General features: G+C 46.2%; 6 protein-coding genes across 6 annotated transcripts; 3 read left to right on the plus strand and 3 right to left on the minus strand.

Annotated features, from left to right (window-relative positions):
* Positions 1-324: 324 nt before the first annotated feature.
* On the minus strand, positions 325-922 carry EYB26_001620 (uncharacterized protein; the record flags this gene model as incomplete). Its single annotated transcript, XM_054260929.1, has 3 exons — positions 325-684; positions 749-846; positions 898-922. The coding sequence occupies 3 exons, from the start codon at positions 920-922 to the stop codon at positions 325-327; spliced, it is 483 nt and encodes a 160-aa protein (XP_054116904.1).
* A 516-nt stretch (positions 923-1,438) lies between these two features.
* On the plus strand, positions 1,439-2,356 carry EYB26_001621 (uncharacterized protein; the record flags this gene model as incomplete). The annotated part of the gene is made up of 3 exons (XM_054260930.1): positions 1,439-1,771; positions 1,827-2,153; positions 2,222-2,356. 3 exons carry the CDS (start codon positions 1,439-1,441, stop codon positions 2,354-2,356), a joined length of 795 nt encoding a protein of 264 aa, XP_054116905.1.
* Positions 2,357-2,932: 576 nt separating this feature from the next.
* EYB26_001622 (uncharacterized protein) lies at positions 2,933-4,376 on the minus strand (the record flags this gene model as incomplete). The annotated part of the gene is made up of 3 exons (XM_054260931.1): positions 2,933-3,484; positions 3,555-4,055; positions 4,158-4,376. 3 exons carry the CDS (start codon positions 4,374-4,376, stop codon positions 2,933-2,935), a joined length of 1,272 nt encoding a protein of 423 aa, XP_054116906.1.
* A 2,318-nt stretch (positions 4,377-6,694) lies between these two features.
* Positions 6,695-8,642, plus strand: EYB26_001623 (uncharacterized protein; the record flags this gene model as incomplete). Its single annotated transcript, XM_054260932.1, has 5 exons — positions 6,695-6,904; positions 6,972-7,232; positions 7,287-7,622; positions 7,673-7,853; positions 7,906-8,642. The coding sequence occupies 5 exons, from the start codon at positions 6,695-6,697 to the stop codon at positions 8,640-8,642; spliced, it is 1,725 nt and encodes a 574-aa protein (XP_054116907.1).
* A 1,949-nt stretch (positions 8,643-10,591) lies between these two features.
* On the minus strand, positions 10,592-11,271 carry EYB26_001624 (uncharacterized protein; the record flags this gene model as incomplete). Its single annotated transcript, XM_054260933.1, has 3 exons — positions 10,592-10,745; positions 10,802-10,998; positions 11,080-11,271. 3 exons carry the CDS (start codon positions 11,269-11,271, stop codon positions 10,592-10,594), a joined length of 543 nt encoding a protein of 180 aa, XP_054116908.1.
* A 376-nt stretch (positions 11,272-11,647) lies between these two features.
* EYB26_001625 (uncharacterized protein) lies at positions 11,648-12,214 on the plus strand (the record flags this gene model as incomplete). The annotated part of the gene is made up of 2 exons (XM_054260934.1): positions 11,648-11,735; positions 11,802-12,214. 2 exons carry the CDS (start codon positions 11,648-11,650, stop codon positions 12,212-12,214), a joined length of 501 nt encoding a protein of 166 aa, XP_054116909.1.
* Positions 12,215-12,222: the final 8 nt, after the last annotated feature.

The raw sequence follows: 12,222 nt of genomic DNA on the forward strand, positions 1-12,222 counted from the left end.
TTTGAAATTATCTTGATTCCCAACAGCATTTCTGATTCTTCGCATAAGCTTCATAAATTATACGTAGCAAGATTATTCTTGCCACTAGTCACATCCTAGCATGTTGCTAGAACTAACATAATCAAAATAAAAACATCAAATTTTGTTCGAGAAATCCATGTCAGATTCGATCGGAATACTACTTTTTATCTACTTTTTGATATGTATGTTGGCGACATGGAGATGGAAATCAATCTTATTGCTGGTTTTTTGATGCTATGGAACTATTTCGGTTGAATCAACCAAGATTACAGTGGTGGCTATGAACATAGCATCAAAATGTACCTATTCTGGATGAAATATCTTGTCGTAATCAAACTCGCCCCAGCGGTCACCCGGCTCGAGCCCAGCAAATTTCCACACTCCATCTACCTTTCGATACCAGATAGTAGCTTTGCCGTGTCCATGCCCCTTGAGAGCCACTTCCGTCAGCGCATCGTCTGCATACTTTTGATGAGCCACACGCATCTGGTGATAACCTGCGATTTCGCTGTCATTCAGTTGAACCCATTTGGAGGCGCCGCCGACAAAGTGCTGGGTTTTGAGTCGCTGATTGCCCAAAAAGTGTGGACTGGAGACCATGGAGACAAATTCAGCTGCAGGCATTGCCTCCCAGAGCTGGTTCAGAAAAGCTCGATAGTCAACCTGTCTTTCCGTTAGGAAACAGAGACTCAAAAGAATCACAATATGTAGCCGAAGTTGGACTTACGCGCAGAACCGGCGCAACGCAGTTGGCTAAACGATCCCAGTCTTTAGAATCATAGCTTTCAGCCCATTCATACAATGCAGCTTGGCAGCCAAATATATCTGAGAAAAGTTAGGCAAGGATTTCGTTTTGTCAATGATGGGAGTACTGACCCTCAGACGTCGGCTGTTTGTTCATGATGAGATTGTTTGATGTCCTCTGTCTTTACTGGTGAGATAGATTGTCGGGCGATGAGTCTAATCTCTGCTTGAATGTATTCTTGTATGTATGATTTCTACAATAAGATCAACCTCGTTGTTTTGACTTGTTCGGGCAATAGTGTCCAAGAATTAGGCCGCGGGTGAGCTCGTCGGAGGATTAACCTCGCCAGCCCGCCATAGCTCCGCAGAATTACGGTACGGTATGGGGCCTAAAGTTCTCAAGGGTGAGTCTCTAAGAGCTCTCTAGAGGTTTGTTTACAGTAAACCTTCATAATTAGAAACTCTCGCAAATCGGCATATATAGTCGGGCCCCGGTTCGGCATATTGCAACCACTGGAAATCGCAAACTACTGTCCAGTCAGAGTGCGTTCAACACATATCATCGATTCGGCTTTCAATCAGGGTTTATATATCTTCACAGGCTTTTGACATTTTCTCACAGTTAATCAATACATACAGAGCATTCATCTCAATCTACGCACCAATTACAAATATGTCAAGCACATACATTCCCTACCGGCTGGACGGCAAAGTGGCCTTGGTCACCGGCTCAGGCCGTGGCATTGGTGCTGCCATTGCAAAACAGCTCGGCCGCTTGGGTGCCAAGGTCGTGATCAACTATGCCAATGCGAGCGAGGCAGCAGAGAAAGTGGTTAGCGAGATCAAAAGTTATGGCACTGACGCTGTCGCTTTCAAGGCCGATGTGCGCCAAGTCGACCAAACAGCTAAGCTGATGGATGACGCGGTAGCTCATTTTGGTGGTCTCGACATTGTGTGCAGCAACTCTGGGGTCGTCAGCTTCGGGCATATTGGAGACGTCACAGAGGTAAGCTCAAATCCAGAGTCTTTGACATTGGGACAAGCGCTAATCGCATCATTAGGAGGAGTTTGATCGCGTTATCAGCCTCAACACTAGGGGACAATTCTTCGTGGCTCGCGAAGCATACCGTCACCTGAATGACGGAGGTCGCATCATCCTCATGTCGTCCAACACAGCCAAAGATTTTAGTGTCCCTAGTCACGCGCTGTACTCTGGCTCCAAAGGCGCCATTGACTCGTTTGTCCGCGTGTTCTCCAAGGACTGCGGTTCTAGAAAGATTACGGTCAACGCCGTTGCCCCCGGTGGCACTGTCACCGACATGTTCCATGACGTTTCCCAACACTATATTCCGAATGGCGAGAAATACACGGCAGAGGAACGCATGCAGGTACGCATTTTCGTGCATTGTTGACTATGGAACACTTAAGTACCGAGGGCTAACATTTGTATCTGCAGATGGCGGCACATGCATCCCCCTTGCACCGAAATGGATTTCCTGAAGATATCGCAAACGTAGTGGGCTTTCTAGCTAGCAAGGAGGCTGAATGGGTGAATGGAAAAATCATCACCGTCGATGGTGGAGCGGCGTAGGCTTCCAAGGTACTCAATTTAAATGAATTGATAGTTGAGTTGTACTTGCCTATTAGATGTTAAGCAAAAACATTCTTGCAGTCCGCATTGTTTCTCTTATCCATACCGTAGGGCACTTGGCTTGCAAACTCTAGACCATTTATTTCCCTCTCGATCTGTTTCTCTTCGGACTTGATTTTCTCGTCCGGTCACGACTTTAACGGTCATTGACCGACAGAGCTAACAGAGTACGGAGCAATAGCTATATTATTACATTTTATTATAACTCACTCAGACATAATACCTAGGTAGTGAGAGTTTTTAGAGAGTTCTGATGTTTAAGATCCAAAGTACAACTGTCGGAAATCTCTTCTATGTTACATAGTCATCATATGAATCAGTAACTATCGAAGGCATAATTCAGTCCGTAAAGTCTAATTATAGTTATGTTCTCTCGATGCACCACTGTCCAACTTAGGTGGATCTGGGTCCGTGACACTTTTTCTATATAACATTTGAACATGTATGGTAATCCGTGCTAGCGATCTTTGAGATCAAAACAGGCACCCAAAACCCCGTTATGTCGCTCGCTACTACTTAATGAAATGCATGTTTAATAATGACTGCTAGTGCAGCCCCATTTGACGCGTGGAGTTCGTTCGCAACAACGAGTTTGCCCATACTATCGCTCACTGTCGCTATGATCTGTAAAAGGTCAGCAAGCGCCATCTCCCCTTCATTAAACAACTGCAGCATGCTGAGGTCGCGGGTGCGGGCAACAGCCTCGGCTCCAGGATCAGAGAAGCTTCCTGGCTCTGGTAGGAATCTGCTGGTCGGAATGAGTAAAACACTGCCACTGATGCGGAGAACGCTGAGATAGGCCTGCAACAAGGTTCGGATCGTGCCACCGCTGGTGGCCTCGGCAGATTTTGGTGGGAGATGGAGGATATATGCCGCCGCGTCTGTGATTGTTTGAGGTGCTGCGCTGCTGGCACCGTACGTTACCGTAATGCGCTGTTGACCGTCTCCTTCTTGGAGTGGCAGAGGTAGTTGGGGGAAACCCGAGGTGACCTGCATCTGCACGACCAGACGAAGCTTAGGATACTGCTTCACGAGGTATTGTGCGATAGTGGTAGATACAGCGCCCACCTGCGAGAAAGAGCAAATCATTGGTTAGTTGATCACTAGGCAGGAAAAGGATGACAAGAAGATAGATTACCTCCACGATACAGGCGTCGCCAAGATTGGACCAGTTCAGCTGTGAAAGCACGCTGACTACTTCGTCCCCTTGGTGCAAACCAGCGGCGTACTGCAGATACGCGGCCCATTGTCGACCAAGCTTTCTTTGCGTTTGATAGGCTAAGCTGAATGTGCTGGAATCGTTCTTGGCGAGGTTATATGCGGAATCCCTAGGACGGTCTCTTGCTGCTGATGGCATATGTAAAGCAGTAGGTGCCACTGTCTCAGCCATGAAGACAACAGCATCGAGTAAAGATTGGCTGGCCATGAATTGTACCGAAAGTGGTGTGTGGGCCACCATTTCGCATGATATGACTCGGAGGAATCCAGAGGTGGCCGTCATACAGATAATACGGTAGAGCTGTTCTCGGGGCACTTCGGTCAACTCCGCAAGATCCTTGATCGATATGTCCTGATCGGGCGGTATGCATGCCAAGATCTGGTACTCAGCTAGCCAGTAGAGGCACGAAAGGACCTCGACCTTTCCCTCCAATTAGTATAGCTCCATAACACGGGAGTAATCAAGGGGCTGGTCTAATATCACATCAGGCCGTTGGGGGTGAAATAGAAAACAGAAACTAACCTGGCTGGCCAGCTTCTGGAGAAAGTCGGTTGGCACCTGAACAAGGGTTTTGATAGCCTCAGCATTAGCAAAAATGGTTGCCTTGGCTTGGTTGATTTCTGTATCTGCATCAGGATTCTGGATCATGAACTCGGCGTCGCCGGAATCAAGAGTACAGAGGGACTTGACTGCTGCAAGCAGTTGGTCACTTAGTCCTACCAGTTGAGCCAATGTCGCCATTGCAATCTGCTTTTTGGTATGTTCCGGCGGTTGGAGAAGGCATAGGGCCAATGGTGAAATCTAAATAGGGTAGTCTGCCTTTTAGCCCCCAGCTATTGCGATCTGCTTTTTCGTTATGTTCCGGCGGTTGGAGAAGGCACAGGGGCCAATGTTGAAATCTAAATAGAGTACTATGCCTTTTAGCCCCCAGCTATTGTGATCTGCTTTTTGTTATGTTCCGGCTGTTGAAGGCACAGGGGCCAATACAGACCACTGCGGGCAATTAGCAACTTGGCATTGCCGCCAAGCCCGCGACCTCGCCCGGAGGGTGAGCATTAAACTTCTTTAAATACCTGTCTCCATCTCGCTTAGCTGGGCGTCAACCTTAGTAGTAGATCTTTAAAGCTTGTACGCAGTAGTTAGTTGGTTAATAACTAGAGAAAATAAAGCACATTAGTCAGTGAGCTTAAGATAGTTATCCAGCTTTCCATCACTATTAAAAATCTATAAATCTTAGCCTGCCTGGAGCTCCTATTTTTCCTATAAAGAATTAATAATAATATCAGAATTAAAAGGCCAAACAAAGACCCTGTTAAGAAAATCCGCTCTAGATAACTTATAAAGTAAGAACCCTAGTGTGTACGGGACCAATATCTACACAAAAATCGATCTTATTATCATAGAAATAACCACCAAGACACGTGTGCCTGCTTGTTTATAATGTAAAAACGGTATTCTACCTAAAGGCTATAAAAGATGCGTTATATAAACTAGAAATCAGAATGGTATAAGTTAGTTAATCTTATATTTAAGGTAGTTACGCAGTATGACTAACTATCCATAATACGAAGGCGCTAATTACTCCTAGCCTATTCTTATACGTATATGTTAATCAAAATATAAAGATAAGAAATAAAGGAATTACACTTCCTACAGTATTTATATCCTTAATAACCGTTACCAATTCCCATAAAAAAGAGCTTGGAAACACTCCGTATTATTTCTAGATAGTTTGTTACAACTTCCTCATCACCTCCTTGTCCAATTTGGAATCTGCATTCATCAAAGTTCGCGTGAGGTCGCAGCACGGGTAGATGCTAGAGTGCAATAGTAATAGTACAATTTTAGAGGCGTTACATGTAAGACGCTAGTAGCCAATAAATGGGCACACTCTATGAAATCAATGGTATACTTCACAAAGCTAGCTTTACATGGCTAGTTTTCTTACCAATAGTGGGTCATTAAATGGCAACTGTGGACAATTAAAGGCATACTGACTTTGGGCCATTGGGGTTATACGAAGTGTGCAGAGCCAGACTTTACTCCCCTAGGTATGGCGGGTATCCATTACTGTAGCATGTGTACTTAAAAGTACGTATACGGTAAGTACCACTTGCTCGTAGTCTCTGCTGAGCTGCTCCCAGCTTCTCAAGCAGTCATACGCCGCCAATTTCGCTGCAGTGGTTGTGGTGTTGAAGGACATAAAATTAATCGATGTCCTAATCGTACTAGCAGTTAGATTTTTGTATATAATTTGTATGAAAATTGGGATTTGAAATCAATATAGAACGCGGATTCGGGTAAAAGTGGCCAACTCGCTTGCCGATTACGTTAGCAGCACAAATCTCGCTAAGTTAAGTTACGTTAAGTTAGTTAGTGAAGCAGGAGACATCTCCTAGGCGTTGTCTGTTACGGGGTGGCCAATTGGAATTGCCTAATTAGGAATACGTATATCCCCCGAGGCCGTTGTATAAGTTAACTATATCCCCCGGGAGCGTAAGCGAGCGCTATACGGAGTATACGTGTAAATCCCGTGGTGGGACCATGAGATTGTCGTTTTCTGAATCCGAATTACGTAGCTCGCCCCGTCAAAGCTCTCGCCTACTACGGACGGAGTAGCGACTAAGTAGTAGTACTATAAGTTAACTAACTACGTAGTTAGTTTCAACGCAGAGTGGACTGGCCAGATGGCATGTCGATCACCCGCAGCCTTGACAAAATTAACTACAGGTCTCGGGTTTTAATACTCTCCGAGCTGCTGGCACCCCGGGTTTCGGGTGCAACGTACGGGGTCTACGGGTGTTTCTGGCTGTCAATTACCGGGTCGTGCCATTGTGTATATATGCATGTATATATACATCCTCACATTCTTAGATCGGCTACGGACTCAAACAAAATAAAGCCAGGCGTCTTTTCGAGATATTCCGGACATTGCCATCTTATATTCGACATTCCTTTGAACGGCTACATCGACGTTGACGGGCTCGCAATTTTCAACACCAGCTGTTACAGCTCCAGCTCCCACTCCTCTACATTCGTCAGGGGCGGTAGATACAGTTATGAATCTCGCTGCAGAGGCGCCCAGCGAGACCAATGCTCTCGGGGAAGCGACAGCTGCTCATTCCAATGAAAAGCCTCCAGTTACTACAGGCCCATCTGGGATGCCCTCGTCGGATGGCACGAATCCAATGTGGAAGCTCGCTGTCTTGCTGCCCCTGCTTCTCATATGCATGTTCCTAGTGGCTCTAGACAAAAATATCGTCTCCACGGTAAAAAAAAAAAAACACCCCAAACTTTTAAATATGTTGAATATCAAAACTGATCAATTCTCCCCAGGCTATACCCCAAATCACGGACGAATTCCATTCTGCTGGGGACATTGGCTGGTATGGAAGTGGTTATCTGCTGACTTCTTGCGGCTTTCAGTTGCTGTTTGGAAAAGTCTACACATACTTCGACATCCGGACTGTCTTTCTAGCTAGCTTGTTTCTCTTTGAAGCTGCTTCCGCCATCTGTGGAGCGGCTCCCAACTCCACAGTCTTCATCGTGGGAAGAGCTCTTGCTGGGGTGGGCGCTGCGGGTGTCTTTGCAGGAACAGTCAGTGGCCCAGACTTCGAAGATCCTTGCTGATGCTAACTATGTCGACTACAGATTATATGCATAGTCTACCTTTTCCCGTTACACCGTCGTCCCAAGGCCCAAGGCATTTTCGGTGCGATATTTGGTATTGCGAGCATTATAGGCCCCTTGATTGGTGGTGGTTTTACCTCAAATGTAACATGGAGATGGTGCTTCTATCTTAATCTGCCCATTGGGGGTGTGGCTTTCCTTGCCTGTCTGCTCTGGCTGAATGTTCCGAACGAACCGACTGTCAATCTCCCTCTGGCCGAGAAGATCAAGCGTCTAGACCTCATTGGAACGGTTTTGATCTTACCATGTCTTATATGTCTCCTGTTAGCACTACAATGGGGAGGCACCACTGATGCGGTAAGTCGAACCCATTCCATGCAAAACCTTTTAACTGACGCGTCATGTAGTGGAACTCTGGACGGATAATTGCATTGCTTGTCGTTTTCGCAGTAACTTTACTCCTTTACGGTGCAAGTCAAGCATTTCGTCCAGATACAGCATCGATTCCTCCGCGCCTTTACAAGAACCGAAGTGTTCTTGGTGGCATAGCCGCCAACTTCACCTCGTCAGCGGCTCTTTACATTTACGGTAAGCGGTAATGACTATTGACTGCATTTTTTGAGATTCTAATTGATTACAGTCTACTTTTTGCCCCTCTGGTTCCAGACTGTGAAAGGTGTCAGCGCTGCAGCATCCGGTAATCGTCTTTTACCAATCATGATATCCATGATAATTGCGTCCATCACCGGTGGAATCTTTACCACGAAAGTCGGCTATTACTCCCCATTAGCAGTCTTTGGGGCTATGGTAATGACGATTGGAGGTGGACTAATATATACATTCAAAGTTGATACAAGCACGGAAATGTGGATTGGATACATGATCCTCTACGGTTTTGGCTTTGGTTGGTCTTTCCAGACGCCTAATCTTGGCATACAGGCTTCTCTGCCGAAGGAGGACGTGCCATCTGGGTTAGCATTGAATATTTTCTCTGGCCAATTCAGTCAAGCAATTATAGTTTCAGTTGGGGCCAACGTTTTCAGCACCCAGGTTGTGCGATTGCTCTCCTGGATTCCTGGCTTTACTGCAGAACAATTTACCTCTGGAGGTGCTACATCCCTGTTGAGCGATCTGCCTGTTGATCAATATAATAAAGCCCTGGGGGACTATAACTCAGCACTACGTCAGGTATTCATGGTTGGGTTGATCTTGTGTGCGCTAACCGTTCCTTTTCTTGCCGCGATGGAATGGCTGAGCGTTAAGAAGCCTGCCGAGTCGGAGGATGAGCTTGCCATGAAAGCCACTGAGCAGAAGCCTATTGAGTCTGAGGATGAGCTTGTCATAAAAGCCACTGAGCAGAATGCGCCAAAGGAGTGAAACCCTGCAAAAGCGTTCATCCCCAATCCGCTGGACAGCAACGCTGCGTTCGCTGCCCTTATTGGATTGTTCACAACTTACCATATTGCATATTCTAGACTGTATTATTTTTATTCATACTACCCCCATTATTATTACTATATGTGCTTCTTCGATTTGAGCAGAGCAAGAATTGCCACCCTGGAAATAAAAGTATCCCAACAGTAGCTATTGTCTTCCATAAACCTACATATGAATAAACTAGCATCTCAAAGAATACAGCGCGAGCAATTAAGTTTCTTGGCCGGAGCTTATACAGGAGGTACATTCCCAGGAGACGATGCAGCTTCCCCATGCACCGTAGAGAGTGCAATCAATCATCAAGCTGAAACCCCCATCTTCTCATTTTATGGGTGCCAAAGGTAGTATCAAACAGCGATTTCGCAAAGTCATTGATATCCTCCGGTGCAACGAGTGTGAATAGTTTGTTGACCTGTGTTATTCGAGCCAATCCGATACTTCTTTCGGAGCAAAGCTGTTCCCAAGCCAACGCGGACTGCGCCTCCCAGACCCCTTTACGAGTGGTGAACATCATCACTGACAAGCGACCCTATAGTAAGCCGCACTATTCCGCTGTGTTATTTATGGCGTGACATCGGATCAAATCTCTCTCTGTTACCAAAATCTGACATCTTTTCTAGAATTCAAGCTCCCTATCCGATGTCTGCATACGGGCCATCCAAGGCTATGGTGCACTGGTTCACCAAGCGGATTGGTGTTAAGAGGAGAAATTGACCGCTTTTGTAATTCACCCTGAGTAAGTCTTCCCATGATTTTGTGGTTCTAATAGCTTATCCGTTCTATCAGATGGGTTCAGATGGGTTCAGATGGGTTCAGACGGATTTGGGAAATAGTTAGGGTGTCCTGGCTCCGCTAACAGTCGAAGAATCATGTTCTGGTATGATGGAAGTTTTCAATGCGGCGACCAAAGGGTCACATGACGGCAAGCTATGGAACTGGGAGGCCAAGCTACAGACGTGACGATATCAAGAGAGAATACAGAAGAGGCCATGATAGCAGCAACTTGCTGATAGCTCGAAATCAGACAGTATGTGCCCAAAGCAAGAGATTCTCGTAAAGCGATGCTTGGCAAGTGTTTAGATCACAGTAAACCCGTCAATGAACAGCAGTTAGATGGTAATCTGATAACAAAAGGCAGGGCGGCTGAGAAATACTTGATCGAAGCTCAACTTATCTATGGGCAATAGTATAATGAGGCATATCCAATCGTGGAGAAACAGCAGACCCTCTTATTATCCACTGATCATCTCGGGAGCCATTTCACATGCCAAATCTGACGCAACGGTCGCGACAGACAAATTCATCCTTGTTTAATTTGTCTTCGCGATATTCAGGGGGATGTAGTTTTAGGTGCAGGATTTCGTTAGGCTAGAGTAGAAGATGACAATTGGCTGAATTGTTATCACGTCATTGTTAATGATAGGAGAAGAATGCGAGGAAGGATATATCGATCAATAATGGCCGGACCTGGGGGTTGATGTTGTAACCAACTGTACTAAATAGACTCGCTTACTTTCAATACATTAGTTGACTTCATATAGTTAGTTAACTAGCTTGCAACAGTTGACATAACTACCCTGTACGTAGCGCCCAAGAACCCGAATGCGAGCCGCTCGGGGATTCCTAAAAATCGAGATCTATGATTGAAGAGGGCTAGTTTAGTAGTTCTCCTTTGGCCAGTAGCAACTGCAGGAAAATCTTAATAGCTCTCTCTATTACTATCCGCTTCTAGGATTAATTGATTTTCTATAATATAGGGGCGTCTCACACTCCTAGCCAGAGGTCTGCCGCAAGATTCGGCCCTTGACGTTGCTCACTTGCTACACGAGGATATGCTTTGATGTTATTACAAGTCTTGAATATTATTATTCCTGCCTGCGTACATGGCGCTAATGCACCCATCGCTTCCAAACCAAGGACGTGACAAGAATCGATATCCCAGCAGTCAAAAAGAGAGATAACATTCCGCGATCCGGTCGATCCTTGAACCCATCTACCACTTCGCCTTCTCGCACAAACTCCTCCACCCAGCCTATCGTCATCCTACCAAGCAGGATCCAGTCAGCATCTTAACCACGATCCCAACTGCTAATACTCACATGCTTTTCTTCGTATCCGCAAACACTTCGTGATCGTGTATTAAATGCTTCTTGTACCATGGATCTGTTTTCATGCGCTTGTAATCATCGATATTCCGGAAAAACACCTGGCTGAAGCAGTCAAAATCGGCCAGGTTGCACATCTGAGGATCGAAGAGCTGCGACATCAACGCACGAGTGGCACTCTGGTTGTGAATCTTGGCGCCGCTGTCAGTTTTCGACCAGGAAACAGAAATTGACCCCTCGGAACATCATTCGATTTCCTAGGCTGTGCTCACCTGAGTCCATCGCTTGACGCCGTACTTGACCATCAAATCCTTAGTCATGGGCGCCGAAACATTCACCATATGATTGCGGTAGTCGGCCTCGCTCATGCCCGGCTTGCGGTAGCCACATATCGTCAGACATAGATATTTTCCTTCCGTGGGAAATGAAGGTGCTAGCACCTCCTCTTCGTTGAGAATCGGCATCTTTGATGTTTCCAGTGTGAACAATGGATTACCTTTCAAGATCAGGATGATGTGAGTTGGAACCACGAGAGAAGAATGGAGGCGGACAGTTAGCAACCCTCAAACTTGATGCCAGGAAACATCGTATCAAGTTATTGAATATGAACTGCAGAGAACCATGTGATCAGCTGTAAAGCGTGATCTCCGACAAAGCTATCCCGAATGCGAAACATTCCGAAGCAGTCTAGACTTGCATGTCCGAAGGTATAGAAGACCATTAAAGATAAAATCCTGCACCCAATCTCCTACGCAGCATAATCCTTAAGAAGCGTTGATTGTACACTTTAATTACACACTTTAATTGATATTTGGATTCTATCTACGCTCCGGAGCGATCATGTCACCACGCACCAAGCATGTGAATTCTGAGCCCCCTAAGCTGGGGGTTCAAAAAGCTGCCGTGCTAGCTGGAGGATTCCTCTCAGGTAAAGAAAGCTCCAAGCTCCCGTGAGTCGGCAAGATCATTTACTGAACCACTTTGCGCGCAACAGGCGCCATGATGAACATCGCGATGATATCCGTTCCGGTCTTCATGGACACCAACAAAACTGCCACTCACATGGTCGCGCAATGGTCTCGCACTTACGACTACGGCCACATCATCTTGCCGGGTATATGCATAGGGACATGCGGGCTGTACGTCTTCTCGGCACTTCGCAGCCAGAAGAACTGGCGGCGCTATGCGATTGCAGGCCTCACTACTCTGTCACTCGTCCCGTTTACATGGATCGTGATGACTCCGACCAACAACACGCTGTTCGCACTCGAGGCCGGCGGGAACGTTTCGGACATGGAGCTGGTGCAGGGGCTGATAGTTAGGTGGTCGCTTATGCATGCTGTACGATCTCTTCTCCCCTTGATCGGGTCAATTGTGGGGTTTTCGGGTATCATGTTAGATAGTTAACTATAGGG

The sequence above is a fragment of the Talaromyces marneffei genome, chromosome 1 (genome assembly GCF_009556855.1).
Source record: "Talaromyces marneffei chromosome 1, complete sequence".
NCBI lineage: Eukaryota > Fungi > Ascomycota > Eurotiomycetes > Eurotiales > Trichocomaceae > Talaromyces > Talaromyces marneffei.